The sequence below is a fragment of the Girardinichthys multiradiatus genome, chromosome 4, assembly GCF_021462225.1.
Source record: "Girardinichthys multiradiatus isolate DD_20200921_A chromosome 4, DD_fGirMul_XY1, whole genome shotgun sequence".
NCBI classification, from domain to species: domain Eukaryota; kingdom Metazoa; phylum Chordata; class Actinopteri; order Cyprinodontiformes; family Goodeidae; genus Girardinichthys; species Girardinichthys multiradiatus.
Window position 1 is genome coordinate 13,635,197 of NC_061797.1, and position 21,740 is coordinate 13,656,936.

Here is a 21,740-nt window from a genome sequence, read left to right on the forward strand (position 1 = left end):
TAAGGTACTAGACAAAAACGCCATTGAGCGTGAATGCTTTTGGTTGAGTACAGAATGCAGTAGAGAACTTTACACAGAAAGACACGAAATCCACAAATGGTAAAAGGACATATGTTCCCTGCTTGATATAAAAGCACAACCACAGACACGTACTTTGGCGGCAAAACCAAAAGGTTTCAATTAGGTAAAACAAATAGAACAACCAGTCTGAAAAGATATGAGGTAGTGGATTTGACAAAAAAGAGGGATGCATCAGTCCGTTTGAACACTGCTCCAAGCAATAAAGACACATGTTAATCTTTTTATTCAAAATATTGCCAGCATAAATACAAAAATTGGGGACATTTTTTTCCATATACTGTGCTGTTAAAAATATCCCCTATATCCCCTATAGATTCCTTCTTTATTTTTTTTACCTTTTTGGTAATCTAACATATTTCCGATCACCAAACAAATTGTAATATGAGACAGGAATAACCTGAGTAAATAGAAAAAGCAGTTTTTAAATGACTATTGCATTTATTTAGGAGGAAAATCTATTACAATCTGGCCCGCTGTTAAAATATATTTACAACCTTGTTAGGTCATGAATTTACTGGCCATACACAGGCCGAATTACTGCTAGATCTGTGTAATCAAAAGAATAATTAAATAGATCCTGTCTGACGACAAATGATTTTAGAAATATATATCATCACAGTTCTTTTCTTTCTTTTTGAGGCACTAATGGCCTTTATTTTTAATGTTTTTTCCAAAGTAGGCAGACAGGCAACATACAGGGGTTGGACAATGAAACTGAAACACCTGGTTTTAGACCACAATAATTTATTAGTATGGTGTAGGGCCTCCTTTTGCGGCCAATACAGCGTCAATTCGTCTTGGGAATGACATATACAAGTCCTGCACAGTGGTCAGAGGGATTTTAAGCCATTCTTCTTGTAGGATAGTGGCCAGGTCACTACGTGATACTGGTGAAGGAAAACATTTCCTGACTCGCTCCTCCAAAACACCCCAAATTGGCTCAATAATATTTAGATCTGGTGACTGTGCAGGCCATGGGAGATGTTCAACTTCACTTTCGTGTTCATCAAACCAATCTTTCACCAGTCTTGCTGTGTGTATTGGTGCATTGTCATCCTGATACACGGCACCGCCTTCAGGATACAATGTTTGAACCATTGGATGCACATGGTCCTCAAGAATGGTTCGGTAGTCCTTGGCAGTGACGCGCCCATCTAGCACAAGTATTGGGCCAAGGGAATGCCATGATATGGCAGCCCAAACCACTGATCCACCCCCATTCTTCACTCTGGGCATGCAACAGTCTGGGTGGTACGCTTCTTTGGGGCTTCTCCACACCGTAACTCTCCCGGATGTGGGGAAAACAGTAAAGGTGAACTCATCAGAGAACAATACAGGTTTCACATTGTCCACAGCCCAAGATTTGTGCTCCTTGCACCATTGAAATTGATGTTTGGCATTGGCATGAGTGACCAAAGGTTTGGCTATAGCAGCCCGGCCGTGTATATTGACCCTGTGGAGCTCCCGACGGACAGTTCTGGTGGAAACAGGAGAGTTGAGGTGCACATTTAATTCTGCCGTGATTTGGGCAGCCGTGGTTTTATGTTTTTTGGATACAATCCGGGTTAGCACCCGAACATCCCTTTCAGACAGCTTCCTCTTGCGTCCACAGTTAATCCTGTTGGATGTGGTTTGTCCTTCTTGGTGGTATGCTGACATTACCCTGGATACCATGGCTCTTGATAAATCACAAAGACTTGCAGTCTTGGTCACTTACCAAAACTGTGCTCTTACCCTGCTAATTGAACCTTCACACTCTGCTCTTACTGGTGCAATGTGCAATCAATTAAGACTGGCTACCAGGCTGGTCCAATTTAGCCATGAAACCTCCCACACTAAAATGACAGGTGTTTCAGTTTCATTGTCCAACCCCTGTAGATCTCCGGGGTCGGGACTCCAACGCAGGATGGCTTCGTCGAGGACTAAGGCCACCGTTTCTGGGTTGCGCGCTCTACAACTATGCCATGCACCCCGCCCCATCGTGCCAGTTAAAAAAAACATTTAGGAACAGATGACAAAGTCAATGACAACTGTCAGTCAGGTTAGGCTTACAAAGCCATTTCTAAGGCTTTTGGACTCTACCGAACCACAGTGAGACAAATTGAACATGGGACAGTGGTAAACCTTCCTAGGAGTAGTTGGCCTCCCATAATTATTCCAAAACATCCAAAGCATTGCAGGCTTACATCAGTTAAGGCCAGTCTTTGTGTTTCAACAATAAGAAAGACACTGGGCAAAAAATTATATGAGATTTCCATTGCAAAAGGACCCCCCTACCCCAACAAACATACCTTAATGATCCAAAGCCCTTTGGGAAAATAGTCTGCTGAGAGACGAGAAAAAGTGGAAGGTTTTGGGGGGCATTCACAGATCCTGCTGTGGCCTGACCTTTATCATCCCTCCGAAGGGGCTAAATTAAAAGACTTTCTCAAAGAAGAGTGCTCATTGATAGTTATTGCAAGCACTTGAAGGCAATTGTTGCTTCCAAGGGAGGCACAAGGACTTATTAGATTTAAGGAACAATTACGTTTTCAACATAGTGCCAGGTTGGTTTGGACAGCTTTCTCCCCTAGTAAAGAAACTAAGCAATTGAAAATAGCTTTTTGTATTTACTCTGATTCTCTTTGACAAAAAAGCAAAAACAGAAGAAATCTGTAAGGGCACAAATACTTTTCACACCAATGAAACTGGAACCAAACAGTCTTGGTGGAAGCGTCAACCTTGATGCAGAAAAAAAGAATTGGTTTCATCTAACAGCGCAGTGTTCTGACATCAGTATGGACAGTGGCGCATCCCCGCTTAGCTAAGTCAGGAGAATAGTCTGCAGATAGATTGCTGTAACATCTCCCCTTTGTTCTCCCACCAGCATAATGCAACCAAAGTCAACATTGAGGTACTGATTTAAAATGAGATATCCAACTCTCCAATAAACAGTAAAAACCAAGCATCCCTGGTTTAGAAGGTCTCAAAAATTGACATATAGTATCATCTGTATGTCCCACATCCACTTTGTTTACTTCATTTTGACACAAGGTTTGTACTACTGAATAGTTCTACAAAGGTTATAAATGCACCTAAAACATTGAGGCACCTGAGACCCCCACTCTCCACTCAGGAAATGTGTGTAAATGTTATGTGAAACTGGTACTAGCTATACTCCCTGTGTGAGTGTTTGGACCCTGAGACTACAGGATGCTGGAGAGAGAGGTGGGTGTTCTGCACTTTGACATGAGCAGATACTCTTTAAAGCTTATTTTCACATTGAGAAATGAGCTGCATTACAGTGCCTCCCCATCAATTCTGTTGATGAAACCCTGTGCATTTACTCTACATCTTCCTGTTGTATGTCCTAGCTGAGTGGAACACAACCAAGAGAGACAAAGTGGAATGAGCCCCCAATAATTAACTTCCATCTGCTCTGCTATGTTCAAACGTTTTGTCTTCCTCGTGATCTGGAAAGAATCTGAGAGCTACAAAGATTTAAAACCTGAAACGGTTCTGTACCTCTACAAAAACACTTATGTTTCCAGTATACAATATGCACATATGTGAAAAAAATGAATTCAAAGTACCTATAAAACTATGCAAGACAGAAAAAGAAATCCAGTGATAATGTGCATAAAAATATTTCTTATGTATTCTTCCTGGAAAGTAAAATTTAAAAAAAGTCTGAAATGTTTCTGTGGATGAAGTTAAGGGCACAGATATGTGTGAGGAGCTGAGGTAGAGTGGACAAGACCAGGGCTAACAAAGGGTGCAGGAGGTAGTCGAGTGGAGATAGCCTTCCCTGCTGCTGACGGGCAGTGTCTGGAGTCCTCGATTTCCAAATGCTCAGATCTCAGCACAGACCTTCCTGTCTGAGGAGAGTGGAAGCCATTGGTGAGGCATGTGTCTTGCTGTGACTCCATGTCTGTGTTATGCCTGTGTGTGCCTTCTGCCTCTCCGTTGTAATGAGTCACTAAAGTTTTTGTGGGAAGACTCAGGGGACATTCAGCTACTGAAAGGTTTTCTAGATGCTCTTCCTCTCCTCCTGATGAACTTCGCTCACTGAAGGGGGAATACATGTTGTCTGACAATGAGGGTCCCCTGGTGGTGTTAGAATCCCTCTTGTTGCCCTCCTCCTCCCCCCCCCCACTGGGTTCTGACAGCTCAGAGTGAACAATGACTTCCGCCTCCACCTGGTTACTGCACAGAGACGTACAGAGATGGTCGTCTATATCCTGTAACACAATAAGGTACATATTATATTAAGGCTTACAAACACCTATTCTCTTAAACTCTTTGTAAAAAATTATGCTTTAAACAATTAAAACATGCACTATCCATCAGCCGATATGGATTCAGATCCATACTGTTCAACCACAAGCATTAACACTAGAACTCCCAGGGCCGTCAATTTGACGGTTTTGAAAGTTTGTCATGCCATAACTCTGGTTTATTAAAACTCTTATCTTCCTGGCATCCTGACTTTTTCTAAACCTGTGTCTTGTGTGTTCCTATGTCTCTATTTAAAAAAAATAACAAAGTAAATAAAATATCTAAGTATTTCTACCTCTAACTACCACAGCTGCTATTTTGACGGCCCTATTATTTACATTGATATTTTTTTCCCGCGGCTGAGTACACACGAGCGTTGCCTAGCAGTCTGAGAAGGAGATTGTTGGCATCCTACAAATGGCTTCTAGAAGGATATTTTCTGCTAGAGAGGCATTGGAAATTCTTCAAAAATTAGATGATCGTGATTCTGGGGTCGAGAAGGATTCTGACGGCTCTTGGTCAGCATTCAGTTCCAGTGACAGCGGGTCAAAGAGTGAGCCTCTCCTGGCTAAAAAACACGAGTCGTCCCATTAGCAGGAGGTTGTGGCGCATCATTTCAAGGAAGTAAAAGACTAGCCTATGTAACGATTTTATCATTTTAGGCTATAGTTTATAGATTAGTAAACTAATAATATATAAACTATAGCAACAGTGCCACAATCAGGGCAGGTTCAGAGACAGGGAGACGAGCCTAGTGCCCAGTGCCCAGCTATAAACCCAGCAATCCAGCTCACTGGCAGGAGAGAAACTAAAAAACAAGGTACTGATGATGGACAAAGAAATAAAGAATAAGTTAGGTCATAGATATAGTAGCCCAGTAACAACAATCTATTCTGCGCTTTACAGCGTTTTCATCACATGACGAGTACACATCTGGGAAAGAGGAGGAAATAGGAAAGGATGGCACTGTGTGGACAGTGGTAGGGGAGGAAGAAAGTAGAGGGAGGCATCAGAGCCAGAAGGCGCTGACAGGGCGCCAGATTCAAGATGCCCAGATCGCGTTCCTCTGCTTGGTGGATGCCGAAATGCTCCTCCACGTTCAAGGCTGCAGGGTGGCTGAGGCCCACAGAGTTTTAGGAGATGATTCCTCCTCGGACATGAGTGTGGATGAGCTGAAGGCATTTTTAGCACTAGTTTATGTCCGCGAAGTGAAAGGGGGGCGTAACATGGAGCTGTCCAGCTTTTGGTCAGATTAGTAAAGCTTTTTTTTAAAATGTACCCACTACTCCGTATTATTTTTCAGTACTATTTATAAATAATAATAAAACATAATAGGTTTTGATAAAATACTATTATTAATTGTCAAAACCATAATTTTATAGCGTGCAAGAAAACCTATAGCATTCTGACCAATGTAATGCGATGACGTCATCACCGCCTCGCATCCAGAATGCTCGCCTTCAAATTGACGAGTTTGGGAGTTCTAGTAGTGTTAGAATTCTGGCAGTTCTAGTGTTAATAGACTCAGTGGATGAAACCTCTAATGCCAGAGCCAAGAAACCCTAGATTATCGGATTACTCGTATACCTTGATAAAGCATTTTACATTATACAAATTATCCAATGTACTTATTGCTTTTTTTAAACTTTGGACAGATACGGTTAGGGATGTAATGGTACACACTCCTCAATCAAGAAAAACACAAAAAAATACATATTTTTTTTACTTCAGCAGTAAACAAATAATTGTTTACAATTATTAAAATTAATTTGATTTTATTATGTTCAAAAACTTTAAAAAGTGGCATTTTTAGAACTGCATGGAGATTTGGTTTGGGTTTATTTTATTACTAAAGTAGTATAGATAGATTATACAACAATATTACCCCTTGAAACAAGTTTAAATCACTTAGAAGTTGTTTTGATGTTTAGGCAACCTAGTGTCCCAGCTGTACCTGAATGCAGCATGCACAGCTATTTGGAAAATCCCCTCCATGTCAGTTGATTTTTCTCCTGTACCAGTGATGCACAGAACCAGCTCTGTACCTTATTGCTGTTGAAAGATGTGTACGCTGACATAAATAATTTGTTCAGTTTAGCTTTCTCTCTACTGTAGCTGCATGAAAAACCTCAATGTTCCCAAATTGCAGAGTTTGGTGATAGCTGGGAGTCCTTTTTGTTTTGTTTTGATTTCACTTTTTTAAGTTGCACTACAGAACTTTGCATTGTGAACTTAGTTCTCTACATAAACGTTTTGCATGTATCCAGGTATAAAACAACACTGCAGTTGTTCAGTAGATGTATATCCTAAACGAACATGGACTGTACCAGATATTTTTGGTACAAATGTGTACCATCACACCCCTAGACACAGGGCTTGATAGTTCAAATTGAACAGTCAGAGACAACTCTAAAACAGGTTTCAGCATTTTTGAAATTTTGTAGAAGTTTGTTCCAGATTTGTGGAGCATTAAAACGGAGTGCTGCTTCACCACCTTTGGTTTGATTCTGTGGTTGCAGAGTAGACTTGAATCAGAGGACCTGAAAGGTCTGGAAGGTTGATACGATAACAAGGCAGTTCCACATTTTACTTGGGGAGGTCTATATTTGGCCCTCATAGCACACTAATCAATAAACTGGGATATCATAGGACAAAACATGGCTCATCAGGTTTGGACATTGGTTATGGTGTTTTACAACAGTGTAAAACATAAATAAAAAGAGAAAACAATGATTTGCAAGTTCTGTTCAAAGTATATGCAATTTAATACACTGCAAAAACAAGATATATTATATTCAAACTGACAAACTTTGGGTTTTTTTTGCAAAAATCCACTTATTTTGAATTTGATACTTGCAACACATTCTAAAAAATGCTGGGACAAGGGCAACAAAAGACTGGGAAAGTTGAGGAATGCTCAAAAACAACTGATAGGAACATTCCACAGGTAAACGGGTTAATGGATTGCAAGGAATTTAGGGATTTCATCATCTACAGTCTATACTATCATCAAAAGATTCAGAGAATCTGGAAAAATCTCTGCACATTAGCAGCAAGGCTGAAAACCAACATTGAATGCCCATGACTGACATCATTCTATAATAGATTTTACCATTTCAAAACTGACTGGTATTCATAACTATTCACTATTGCATCCACCTTGCCAAAGAGTGTAGTTCCATCTGAAGAATGGAGCACACAATACTTCCATGATCATGCTTTACTGTGTATATGGTCATAAAGGTTCTTGGTTACATCAGAACATAAGACACTCTCCTATGGTTCTGGGGGACTTTAACCATGCGTGCATGCTTTGTCTCTTAAACCTACTAATTAGTCCAGAAATATGGCACAGAACAGAAGACTATTGTTACATGTACAACACAGCCAATACTAACAGGAAGTTTCTGCAGCTCCTTTAGTGTCACTGTTAAGCTCTTGGCAGTCTCCTTGACCAACTTCCATTTTCTCTTTTAACAGTTGAGATAAATCCAATATCCGTAGTGTCACTTTTGCCCCATGCATATAATGGTGTGGGTTTCTTTTTGCTTCCTTCTCTTGACTAATGCCTGACTAAGTCTGGAATATTCTGTAACCTTGTTGTAAAATAAGGCTTTAACTAAAGGACCCAAATAAACTATTTGAAATACCTAAACAAGAAACACCTAAAAGGACAGTTAATCTGATTTTCTATATATGATGGCAAGTGTGGACTCAAAGCTCAAGACTGCATTCTTGCAACCACATTATTGCAGCTTTTTTTTTTTTCGTGTCCCTCAGTTTTGTTTGTATTTCAGCTAAACTGAATAAAACATATGTTACATTATAAGTGGAAAAACTGAAAAAGAAAAAGTTTTTTTTTGGTTACCTTTTAATGTGTCACAAAAGTCCTAGCATTTTAACAGGGGTGTGTAGATTTTTTACACCCACAATAAATTAGTTCACAACATGCTTTATTAAAAAGGAAACAGAACAATCATTATCATAAAAACTACCAGGAATAGATAGATTAAACGTCAGAATAATAATCAGATTTCTCCTTCTCTTTTGTCTTTGGTCTTTCAACAGTATTTGGTGCATGTTTAGTTTACCAGACTGGTATTGTTCTTGTTAGAAGTCAGAGTAAATGGATTAAAAGGTCGAATTTTAATTGGATTCCTGGCTACAAATGTATGAACAAATCTGCCATCAAGAGTTGTCCTCACAGACAGAAAAATAAGATGCTGCTTTTCTTTACTGCTGAACTGTTTTTATGAGCATTAAAAAGCAGTGAATACAGATATATAATACGTAAATAAATTGACAAACAGATTATTGCATTGGAGCCAAAGGAAAGTCCTTACTAACAAAGAACAAAATGTTAACGAAGAAACAGAATTGTGGAAGAAAATGAAAATATATCACCAGGAATCTGCTCAGAAAAAAATTAATTTTATCTCTGTTTTAAAGCTGCAAAAACTGATGCATGTTTCCATCTGCTATGCTAGACAAACTCAATCATAAAAAGAGGAAAGCAAACTTTTTTGCATTCTAGAGCGAAAGCTCCTAACACTGACTGGTTCATATTTGAAACATAAAGTACATGTTATTGATTATTTTACCATGCCAGTTGCAGTAATAAACATGTTGACAGCTTCATTAATCAGCGCTGGAGACTCTTCTGTTATAGTGTCTCTGTATCTTGTGATCCTGTTGACCCAATTATGACTCACAGAGCCGTTCCAAGCAATCTGCAAGATAAACAACACAGTGGAGGCATCACAATTAGAATGACTTCTTAATCAACACATTTAAAAACAAACATCAATGAACTAAAGGCTTTTGGCTCATCTTAAAATAAGCACTGTCCCCATTGCAGGTATTGACCTTTGGTTCAGGTGCAGTAGCATCTTCCCCCGCCCCCGGATTAGAACTTGCCATCAGACTGTGTTCCTCTTGATCTTTTGTTGGCTGCTGACCCAACTCCTGGGTGCCTGGAGGCATCAGTGTCTCCAGTTCATGGCTATCGCTGCACTCTGGTACTTTGGCTAGAGCAAGGCAGCTACCTTTTCTGCACTGGGGAGTCACAGCTGTGGAGTTCAGAACTCCAGATAGTTCTCTGTGTGGAGGTTAATCTCATCAATAGAAAAGTACACACAATTCAAAAGACAATTCAGGTGCATGTATAGGCAGATCTCAATAATTTAGCATATCAAAGAAAAGTTTAATCATTTCAGGATTTCAATTCAAAAAGTGAAGCGTAAACTGACCAAGTGACCCAATTCAAGCATTTATTTCAGTTCAGTTCACAGTTATGGCTTACAGCTAACACAAATCCAAAACTCACTTTCCCAGAAAATTATATTACATAAGACAAATAAAATATAGATTTTAGTGGAGAAAGTTTTTTTTCACATACACAATTATGGTGATGAATGCTTTCTTGACACTTGTCCAGCAGACAGACACCAACACCCTCCACAGGCCACAAAAGGTTATTGTTCAATATATGTCCACAGATTACTGTGTCCAAGTATATTAACAGAAGGTTGAATGGAAGGAAAAATTGTGGCATGTAAAAGTCAAGTCAAGTCAAGTTTATTTATATAGCGCTTTTCAGCAACAAGGCACTCAAAGCGATGTACATGAGGAAAAACATTACAATGATACAGAAAATCAAACACAGAAAACCAAATCATATGATACTAATAATCGTTGGGATTAATAATTAATAATCCTTCCAGGTTTACTGGTAGAAATTGGTTCCAAGCCACTCTTAATAATAAAGCATCTTATGCTAGAAGAAGATGATAATATTGATAGAATTCAGTGGAATGATGAGACTAACTAGGGAAGCTGAGTCACTGGTACAAAACAGCTTTAATCCACATTTTCAGGTGCTAATAATATATTGGTTTTACTGGTACTGAAGTTGAACTAAGTAATAACAGTCCATTGTAGTCTAAGAAAGCTGGGTCATTGGTGTAAGAGCAGCTATAGTCCACATTACTAATAATGTTTGGTTTTCACTGGTAATCCTTCTGATAAAACTAAAAATCTATAAAAAAGTAATGAAATCACACAATTAGGTGCAGGGCTAAGCAACACACAAGTAGTAAAGATTTTGCAAGGGTGCGGTGGAATCCTGGGGGTGCGAATATATAACTGTGAGTGTGTGTGCAAGAATTAGACTGTCAACACAGATAGAGCGCCAATGTCCTTGAGGAGAGAGATGGAAGTTTTCTCAATCGATCGCAAAGTCTTATGTGGGTCACAGCTGTTCGGGGGTGCTGGGAAAGAGCGCCATGTTTACATAACATCCAGGAGATATTTTGTCACTTAGAAGAAGTTGCCAAGGCCATGTTGGGGCACCAGATTTAGAAAAACAATAAATGTTGTGGTTCAAGAAGTTGTGTGGATTTTCCAACCACTTTAAGAGTTTTTACTGTTATCTCTCAATTGCGAATCCAAATATACACATTTTTGGGACTTTCCCGCAGTTCTGGAGCAAACAACCTTCTCCATGATTAAATCCTTTCACCTCTGAGTCCAAAAGCCCCTTCCAGGCTACGATTCTGTAGAACCGTATCCAGCTTGCGGCTTAGATCTCTTAACAATTCAGTCTGAGCATTGATCGCTCTGCAGATTCCATCCTGCATCAAAGGAAGCTTTGGGATGCTTTGAACAGCTGCCCACGTTTTGCTACTCACTCGATAAGTCAGGTAACCGCCGGCTCCAAAAAGCAGAAATCCTTTTATCAAAAATCCAAATATATAAACGTCTTCTGCGTCCTCAACCCACATTGTAGTCAAGCACACAAGCTTCCACTGTTGCCTGGAATCCATTGTGTATCCAGAGAAGAATGTACCAGCTGGGCAAGAGGGTTTTCCTTTACCGTCTTCCCGTGGAAAAATTTTGATCAATTGCACTGAGAGACCAGCTGACCAAATCCATAATTTGCAAGTTTGGAAGATATGTAAAATGAGGCTCTGAGAAAAACACAGACAAAAGCAGATGCAGAAGCAGGCAAGAGGGAGGGAGAGAAAACGCATGCGTCCTCCACCGAGAGCACAGCAAGAAAAAAAAAAAGGAAAAAAAAGATTCAAAGGAAATGGAATAACTGCAAGGTCACATTTTTAAAGGTATGGACTGCAGCTGTAGTCCGTGCTTCCCAACCCATCATACACAGACATATCCAGGACATGTGCTACAACTGTCGCGCAATCCTGGCGTTAAACCACTTCTGAACTAGAGACAGTGCCTGAAGCATCTTACCTAGGCTGATAAGAAAAAGGACTGGACTGTTGATCGGTGGTCCAAAGTTTTATTGTCAAATGAAAGTCATTTTTCCAAATGATCAATATTAGAAGAGATTAAGAAAACCAAATTCTTGAGAAAAAGTATAATAGGGTTAAATACAACAAGTATAAGGACAATGGACCCAAAACAAAAAATACTGTACATGACACAGAACTGTAAGGCAAATGTTTCAAAAATATTACCAAAACCTTTTATACAAAATACCCTGATTAATGACAAAGAAATAGAAGCATTTTTGAGAAATTTGATCTATGAATAACAGGCACATTACAAAATACTATCTTAATAGCAGATATAACAAAGGCGGAAGTAGTAGAAGCTATAAATTTGCAGGAAGTGAGGGGTATCCAACAGAATAGTACAACACTTTTAAAGAGGATCTTGTGCCAATGCATCTGAGGTCCATTTGCTGGGTAGAAAAAAAAAAAAAAACAATGAAATGCAACAGTCGAGCCCAGAGACAATCATCTCAGATATACCTAAACTGGGTAAGGAAAAAGACAAATATGAAAACTATTGTCCAATACCTGTTTGGAATGTAGATTTTAAAATTGTACATAAGTAATTTCTAAGAGGCTTAATACCTTTACTGTAGATCTAATAGAGGAAGATCAAACTGATTTAACAGGAGGCCGAACAACACAACATTAGAAGAACACTCCATGTCATTAAAAACGCACACAAAGGAAATAAAAGCACCATCCTAATAAGTACTGATGCTGAAAATGTATTCAGCTGTGTTAAATGATGATTTTTGTTCGAAGTATTAGAGCAATTTGGGTTCAACAGTAAATCACTGTACTGTACTGTTTAATTAAATGATTTATATTACTGCGATCAACAAGACAGGGCTTCTGTCAACCATTCACTTTATTTGCGCTGTTTATCGTTCCTTTGGCCCAATCAATTAGAAATAATACCAGCATTAAATGGGTTAAAATAAATAATGTACAGCATGTACATGTCTTTTTTCAGACAATGTAATAAGTTTTGTTTAAATCAGTCTCTTCCAGCGCTGATGGAATTTTAGAAAACATAGAAATTGTCAGAATTCATCTATGTTTGAGTTTTGAGTACTTCTTGTTTTCCCCGTTTATGTTCTCTTTTTGTGGTTATTTCAGTTCATTTATGGGAGATTAGTATGGAGCTAAATTGGGGCCATAAAGTTTGTTCAAACGAAAAAAATTTGAACCTGAAAATGTTTTTTTAATCTTCCCCCAAAAAATTTGAAAACTGGAAAAAACGTTTTACAACTGAAAAAAAAAAAAAACCGATGTGAAACTAGAAAAAAAACAAGTTCAAAACTACTTGTCAGATTCAAGGGTTTTTTTTTTTCGAACTTGCAGATTTTTTTTTCGGCTTCAAACTTTTGGCCCTGTTTTGCCTCAGATTGCATGGGTGTGGAATCATGACTGACAGCTCAACACAGCGGCTGAACAACAGCTGTTGCATTCAGGGACCCTGGGAACTGGAATCATCTGTAATACATCATCGATATTCTATATATATGTGATTGGTTTTGAAAGATAACATGCTTCACCGATAGAAGCAGCTTACATGAATACATGACGCGCATCTCAGAGGACAAAATATGATCTTGACAGATTTGCACAGCATTTTAAGTCCGTGTTGGAGATTTCCCATGCTCTCAACATCAAGCAAAAGAACCGCCAGACTAAGCGGCGGTATGAAACCAGATGCAAAACGAGCCGGAATTTTCCAAATATCCTTGCATAATTAAGCCTGGACTTGTTTTCACATGGACTGGACTCTGGTTTCGGTTTAGTAGCCCGTGCTTTTTTTTCTGATCTCCGCTCTTCATTGTCAGCTCAGCTGGCCGCCATGCAGCGCATGTTCATGTGTTACAGATCAGCTGTTCGCCAGCGCGCAGCAAAGCTGATCTGCCTGACTGGAGCAGAGGAGAGGTTTGTCCGAGCTACCGCACCCTGTTGGCGGTCAGACCTCTCAGAGCTCCTCCAGTCCTTGGTCTCCAGAAGCGATCACACTCTAACACTGACTCTTAAAGGAACGACTCTCAAACAGTTTCTAACTTTCAGCTCTTTTAATCTAAATTAGGCAGAGGAATGATTACAGAGATCAGCGCCGAGGCTCGTCTCGGACCGTCGCGTCTGTGAAAGGATGAGGAAGAGCCCCGGAAGAAGGTCACATGTAGTTTTATATCTGGCACTCCGATGCAATGGATGTTCACTTCCTCAGTGTTTATCAGTAGACTATGTGTCACCATTGTGGTGTCTATCTGGTACGCTGTGTAGTAGCGGGTGTCCATCCTTAATCTAAGTGTGCTGCTGCATTCTAATCAAACCAGTTACAGCCTGCTCCACCATCAAACCCAATGTCCCAGCCACAGGTCATTCATGACAAACCTTGGACCATTTATCCTTGTACTGTGTGTTGATGATGAGCATTCTTGTCCTATTATAACAAAAAGGAAACATTAGAACTTATACTTTATATCATTATGGTATAAGTGGGAAAAACAGCTATGAGTCATATAAATAAAGGTTGTCCTTAACAGGTTGATATGGCATAGTTTAGGGCACAATGGTCCAGAAAAATATCAGCGCCCCAGAAACTGTCGCCTCTTCCGTACTTTATGTCGCGCTCGGTGGGCCGGTGATTCAGCTCGTGGGCCGGTGGTTCACGGGCTGAAGTGAACCACCGGCCCAGTGCCCTGCGTCTGTGAAAGGCGTTTGTTAAAAACTAAACATTCACAAAATAAGAAATGCCTAATGGTGCGTTCACACCGAATGCGGTTTCTGCGATAGGAGCGGCCGATTTACATGTTATAGAGGCGTGTTCAGGAGCGGCGCGGTGCGAAGGAGACGAAGGATGCGGTGCGGAAGGAATGCCGAGCAAAGCGGGAGTGGAGCGAGAGCGATGGACAAGTTGAAAAATCTGAACTTTTTCCTAAATTCGTGTCGCGTTAACCAATCAGGGACTGGATGTGGCTGTGACGTAGGCTGAAAGACCGCAGCGGAGAATAAGCGGTTGTCAGTGAAGATGGAGGACCAGATCATAGTGGCAGTGTGCGGCAAGCCAGAGTTGTATGACTCAACTAATTACTTTTACCGAGACAAATACAGAAAGGACCTGGCCTGGTTATGTTTTGGCACAAATATCTTATATTTAGGAGATGTGGACATTATAAATAGGCTGTTTTTTTTTACTGAGCTGAGATTTATTTACTCACCGAAGACAGATGGACAGGCGTTCAGCAGCAGGGATATAGCACCGGTAGTTGGTGTCCCGGAGGCCGATTCGTCTCCCAACGCGGTACAACAGATCTTCGAACTGGGTCCTGGATAGACTTAAGTATCGCTGAAATCGACCGTCATCCAAGCTCCTGGTGTAGGTGGTGGTAATCTCCGAACTGTTCCCGTCCCTGAAGAATCTGGTGAACCCAGGGACGTTGATGTCGGCGGCATTTTTCGGCTCTCCACAGGTAAAACACTGTAATTATCCGTGAAATCCATGTCCAGCATGTTCAGTTGAAACCAGCAAGCAGCAGATGGAAGCTCCTCCTATTTGATGACGTGGCAAAGCGTTGCCGCTTGTTGCCAAGTGGCAACGCGGAGTTCACGCGGAATGTCAAGCGGGCAAAAGCACACAAATGACGCGAAATATTCGCAGAATCCGTGTTTGGTGTGAACGCACCATAAGCCAGCAGTCCACCGGGGATTTCCCCGGTTGCCCCGTATGCCAGTTTGCCCCTGGCTGTGAGTCACTTCACTAAATGAAGACCAAACACGTTTTAATCAAAAATGCACCAGAAACCGAAACCAGAGTCCAGTCCATGTGAAAACAAGTCCAGGCTTAATTATGCAAGGACATTCGGAAAATACCGGCTCGTTTTGCATCTGGTTTCATACCGCCGCTTAGTCTGGTGGTTCTTTTGCTTGATGTTGAGAGCATGGGAAATCTCCAACACGGACTTAAAATGCTGTGCAAATCTATCAAGATAATATTTTGTCCTCTGAGATGCGCGTCATGTATTCATGTAAGCTGCTTCTATCGGTGAAGCATGTTATCTTTCAAAACCAATCACATATATATAGAATATCGATGATGTATTACAGATATTTCCAGTTCCTACGGTCCCTGAATGAAACAGCTGGGAATATGTTGTTCAGCCGCTGTGTTGAGCTGTCAGTCATGACCCCGTGATCTGAGGCCCCGCCCCCCAGGCCAAAACAGGGCCAGAAGTTTGAAGCCGAAAACAAAATCTGCAAGTTCGAAAAAAAAAAAACTTGAATCTGCAAAGTAGTTTTTAACTTGTTTTTTTCCAGTTTCACATGTGTTTTATTTCAGTTGCAAAACTTTTTTCTAGTTTTCAAATATTTTGGGGGGAGGTTCAAATAAATTTTTCAGGTTCAAATGTTTTTCTTTTGAACAAATTCTTATTTTTCAGGTTACATTTTTTTTTTCTTTTGAACAAATTTTTATTTTTTAGGGTCAAATTTTTTTCATTTGAACAAACGTATTTTTCAGGTTCAAATTTTTTTCGTTTGAACAAACTTTATGGCCCCAATTTAGCTCCTAGAATTAGGTTTATGGTTCATTCTTGTGCTTAGATATCTGTTACTTTCCAGGACATCTCTGTGTTTCCACTCATTTGTGTCAATTAGCCTCCCTCCTTCAGTTGCCCCGCATTCTCCCTGCCACCAACTGCTCCACATTTCACGTGATAAGCTCTTCTTGTTCATTGGTCATTTCTCCACCCAGCGTCTGTTTTTATACTCTCTGGTTTTCATTGCTCACCCCTGAATCCTACTGTTGAATGCCTTGCTCCATACTGTATCTGTAACCCTGTCTGTGTTCCATCTCCTGCCTCTGCCTGTAAGGCTACTAGTTATCAAAAGACGATTCTACTCACCATGTGGCTCCCACGGCCTTGTCTGGGCATTGGTCCACCAACAAACAAGCATTGTATGACAAAAATTGGTCATGATATAAAATACATATTTTATAATATAACTAAAATGTTCTAAAGTTTTTTGATAATAAAATTTACAAACCAGCAAAAAGTATACACTGTACATCTAAATTGAACTGCAGAGCAATGTCAATAAAATGTCTGTATCAATTCTGTGCATCAATTATAGGAAACCATAAAAAACTATGCCAAACCAATGTTGACAACTTCACACATGAAATACATAATGATACAGAAAGACCGTCTACACCATCTTTAGATTTTAGTTAAGATCAGAACAATATCTAAACTTATCTTGGGATGGAAAACCCCCAATCCAAACTATGAAGCTAAATAGAAGAAAATTGAAAGCAGCCAGAAATTGAGCTCAAATTCAAAATCTAATCAGAAAAAAACTCCAAAATTATTTTGACTTAATCAACTCAATCTTACTTTATAATAAGATGGCAAATAAATACAAAATTAAAAAAGATCTACAAACATTAAAGTGGATATTATATCACAGTAAATTAAAAACCAGTCTTTCTAATCACAGATTCATACACTGAATAACAACACAACATGGAGGGCTTTGGAGAAAGGAGGAACACTGAAAGGTTCACAGGAAATTAGAGATAAAAATGACCTAAGAAAACATGAATTAGTTAGATCTCAACAAGAAAGAGATGACATTAAAGAAATCAGAAAAAAAACATTGTCCACTGAGGAGTATCCCATGATAAATTTAATCAGTAATGCATATGTAACCTGTCAACATTTATATCAATATTTGTCCATGCACTGCCAATTAATAACACTCACTCAATTAATAATGGAAAAGAAAAGTGAGAAAGAGAAGTAAATATGGAAATATGAGGAGGGGAATGGCAATGCATGTGGAAAAATCAACTTACATCAATTAGTTCACAAAAGTGGAGGTAATTCTCATGCAACATTTTTATTTGATTATCCCCTTCTCCCAAATTAAGATTAAACACATAAGTAAGCAAGAAGGTCCTGGGTTCGACTCCGCATGGAATTTGCATGCGTGGGTTCTCACCGGGTACTCCGGCTTCCTCCCACAGTCCAAAGACATGACTGTTAGGTTAACTGGTCTCTCTAAATTGCACTTAGATGTGTGAATAAGTGTGTGCATGGTTGTTTGTGTGTGCACCCTGTCCAGGGTGTACCCCGCCTCTCGCCCATAGACTGCTGGAGATAGGCACCAGCTTCATCCGCGACCCACAATGGAAGGAGTGCATAAAGAATGACTGACTGATTCTAACCATTGTCATATATTCTGGAAATGTCCAAAGATTAAAACATGTTTGGCAATATGTAAATAATGAATTGGGAAAAAGAGTTGGATATAATTTGCTTCTGAATGTTAGAGACTTTGGTAATCTTGCAGATTAATTCGTGCAAAGGAATGACAATAATTTGGTTAAAATTCCGACAATGGCTTACAAGAAATCAATAACATCAAAATAGAAGAAATCTACATAAGGGAAAAGCTAACACACACAAGAATGCAGAATGATTTTTATATATTTCTTCCAAATAGAAGAAAATTTGAATGAATTAATTAGATACAGGATAATCACTGATGTAGACGGAGTTATCTAGATGATCCAATCAAGAGCATCCCTCAATGTTAATTGTTTGACAATGTTTATGTTAATTGAAAACAATAAAAATAAAGTCACAAAAAGACGTTTGTCTATTTCATTTAGAAACAAAAGTCCCAGAGTTTGGAGGAAGAGGTTTGAGGTTCCATGTAATTAATTTAGTTTTACGTTGTATTCAAATTTTTAGAGAAACTGAATTTTAGGCTTTTAATAAGCCATTATTAGTTCAAATTTATTGAGATCCACCTGTACTTGTTTTCTTATTATAAGAACTGTCACTAAAATACCACACATGCACACAGTATGAACACTGACCTGGATTTGCTGTTTCGAAAGCTGAAACACATGCAGAGGAGGATGCAAATGAGTCCCAAACAAACACCAACAATGATGCCAGTGACTGCATGAATGTCCAGCTCTGGCAAAACATCAGGCAGAAAAATTAGGAAGTATATTACAATAAACAAAGAATTTGCAAACTAGCACAAAAGCTATAAAAAAAAAACTCATCCTACTAATGGTTTTCATATTTGATTTATAAATCACTAGACACATAGCTATTATTCCAGGCTGGGGAATACTGCAAACTGAATTAATTCCTAATTTGAAATCAGCACAGGTCTGACACCAACAGACTGTTGGGATGGGCTGATATTTTCATTTAAGGTAAAGTTAATTAGAACACCATATTTTGCTACATTGGACTCGGGAGACCAGGCCTTCATGTATATTCATTCATTCTGGTTATTGGGAGTGGGGATTAGCAGTAGAGGAAAAACCAGATGGCAGGAACACTCAGGCACCCACCCAGCTCCATTCACAATGCCACATGCAAACAAAAGAAAGTGTTACTCTTTCTACTTCAAGAGTTTTGAAGTACACATTGCACTGTTGTTGCTTTTTGCAAGAAACTTAAGACCATTTTGTTTTCTAGACAGTTGTGAACTGAAAAGTAAAATAGGAATGAAAAGTGCACTTTTCTTAGCAAATTCTTCTATTATCCTGGTACAGTGCTTTGCAAAAGTATTCAAGCATCCTTTTTGATGTTTTATGTGATAGACCAACACAAAGTAGTGCACAATTCCCAAATGGAAGAGAAATGATTCCCGCTTTTCAAAATGTTTTACAAATAAAAATCTGAAAGTGTGTCATACATATAGTACATTATATTGCCAAAGGTATCGGGTCACACCACCAAATCAATGAATTCCAGTGTTACAATCACTTGACTGGCCTGCACAGACTCCTGACCTCAACCTTCTTGAACACATACTTCTTGGTATGAATTAGAGCATAACCGGCAATTCTGGTTTTCTCATCTAACTAACAAAGCCCACAAACCACCCTGACACTCTACTTTTCCCCCACAACCCCCTTCTTTTGCTGACAGGACACTTGTAACTTGCAACTCTATGCGTTACATTAACATTCAGCTTGGACTCCTGCTTTACTTGCACTGCCATACTTGCACACTGATCACACTGATCATCTGCACTGTTGTACTGCTCTCGTACCCAATACTGCTCTATATTTACTCTCACTCACTTAAAACTGTGCACATATATTTATATTATATTGTAGATATGTTTATACTGTTTAATTTGTACTGTATTGCACTGACTACGCCAAAACAAATTCCTAGTATGTCCAAAAACGTACTTGGCAATAAAGCTTTTCTGATTCTGATCTGATTCCGATTCTAACTATGAACACATTCCTAAACCTTGTGGAAGATGTTTACAAATAGTTAAAGTTGGTTGTTGGGAACGGTGGGTCCATCAACAAACTGGACCTTATTGATTAAGAATAGGATGTCTGATATTTATGTAAATGTGAAAGTAGATAGACAAATACTTTTGGCTGTGTAGTGTATTTATTCACCCTCATTGACACAATACCTTTTTAAACCGACTTTTGCTGCAATTATACTTGAAAGTAATTTGGGGTATCTTTCTATCAAAATTGCTCATATAGAGACTGATATTTTATTTTGTCCATTCATTTTTAAGAAATAGTTCAAGCTCAGATTTTTAGGATGGAGATCATCTGTGCCCCAGATTTGGGTCTGTACTTAGAACCATTCAAAAACCTGAATATGATATGAATATCCCTAACCCTCTCCTCTGTCCCAACTGAACAAAAGCCTTCCCACAGCATGATGCTGCCACCAACATGTTTCATTGTGGGGATGGTGTGTTAAGAGTAAAGTGAAGAGTTCATTTTCCAACACATTACATTTTATATGTAGGCCAAAATTGTTTATTTTTGGTCTCATCTAACCAGTGCACCTTCTTCCACATACTTGCCGTGTATCCTACATGGCTAGTAGCAAACTATAAACAGGACTGTTTATGGTTTTCTTTCAACTTACTGCTTGAATCATGCCACTTTTTCAAACAAGACCATATTGGTAGCATGGATATCTAGGAGTTTTCCTGTCAACAAATTTTCTCTCTATAGGCCTCACGGCTGGTTCTCACATTCAAGCTACTTTCCTGGCCTGTCAATTTTCTTAGACAACCATGTCTTGGTAAGCTTGCAGCTGTGATGGATTAAACAGTGCTCCATGACATGTTCAAAGCTTGGGATTTTGTGTTATAACCCCTGCTTCTTAACAACGTTAACCTAGACATTTCTGCTGTGTTCCTTGATCTCCATGATGCTGGTCTCTAACAAACAGCTGTGTTTATACTGACGTTAAATTACACACTATTGGACTCCCTTTACAAATTAGATGACTTCTTAAGACAATTTGTGGCACAGGACTTTTTTAGGGATTTCAGAGTAAAAAAGCTGTCATTTTCCATCCACCTCATACAGTAATTGGGCACTACATTTTGTTAGTTGGTTACATTAAAGTGACGTTGCAAGGCGCTTTAATTTTACCTCCTTAAAACCAAACATATTTTCAAAATGCAAAATAGTTGAGCAGAAATGTCTTACAGAGCTACAGTTTATGGCACTGCCTGCAGGGATGAAAAAACTGAAAAGCCTTTGTGGTCACTATATATGAGTATACAGTGGCTTATAAAAGTATTCATACCCCTTGAAGGTTTCCACATATTGTCACATTAAAACCACAAACATAAATATATCTTATTGGAATTTTATGTGAAAGACCAACACAAAGAGCCATACAATTGTGAAGTGGAACAAAAATTATACACGATGTCTTTTTTTTTGGCAAATAAAAAACTGAAAAGGATGGTGTGCAAAAGTATTCAGCCCCCCTGAGTAAATTCTTTGTAGAACCACCTTTTGCTGCAATTACAGCTGCACGTCTTTTAGGGTGTGTCTCTACCAGCTTTTCCCATCCAGTGACTGAAATCTTTACCCATTCTTCTTTGCAAAACAGCTCAAGCTCAGTCATATTAGATGGACAGCGTTTGTGAACAGCAGTTTTCTTACAATAGATTCTCGATTGGGTTTAGGTCTGGACTTTGACATTCTAACACATTAAAATGTTTTGTTTTAAACCATTCCATTTTAGCCCTGGCTTTATGCTTAGGATTGTCGTCCTGCTGGAAGGTGAACCTCAGCCC

The 21,740-nt window shown here is 39.2% G+C and overlaps 1 protein-coding gene across 6 annotated transcripts in view; it reads right to left on the reverse strand.

The window, feature by feature from the left end:
• Positions 1 to 2,670: 2,670 nt before the first annotated feature.
• The window catches only part of igdcc4 (immunoglobulin superfamily, DCC subclass, member 4), a 96,507-nt gene continuing 77,437 nt past the window's right edge, over positions 2,671 to 21,740 (reverse strand). For 2 of the 6 annotated variants that reach the window (XM_047362810.1, XM_047362808.1), the window contains 4 exons: positions 18,514 to 18,616; positions 9,205 to 9,436; positions 8,940 to 9,068; positions 2,671 to 4,301 (listed from right to left, as the gene is read on the reverse strand). In XM_047362810.1, the coding sequence (XP_047218766.1) occupies positions 3,774 to 4,301; positions 8,940 to 9,068; positions 9,205 to 9,436; positions 18,514 to 18,616 (992 nt within the window). In that variant the 3' untranslated portion in view covers positions 2,671 to 3,773. Of the gene's footprint in view, positions 4,302 to 8,939; positions 9,069 to 9,204; positions 9,437 to 11,627; positions 12,122 to 16,531; positions 16,554 to 18,513; positions 18,617 to 21,740 lie in introns of those variants that run through there. The other 4 variants (XM_047362809.1, XM_047362811.1, XM_047362813.1 and 1 more) reach the window with 4 other exon arrangements.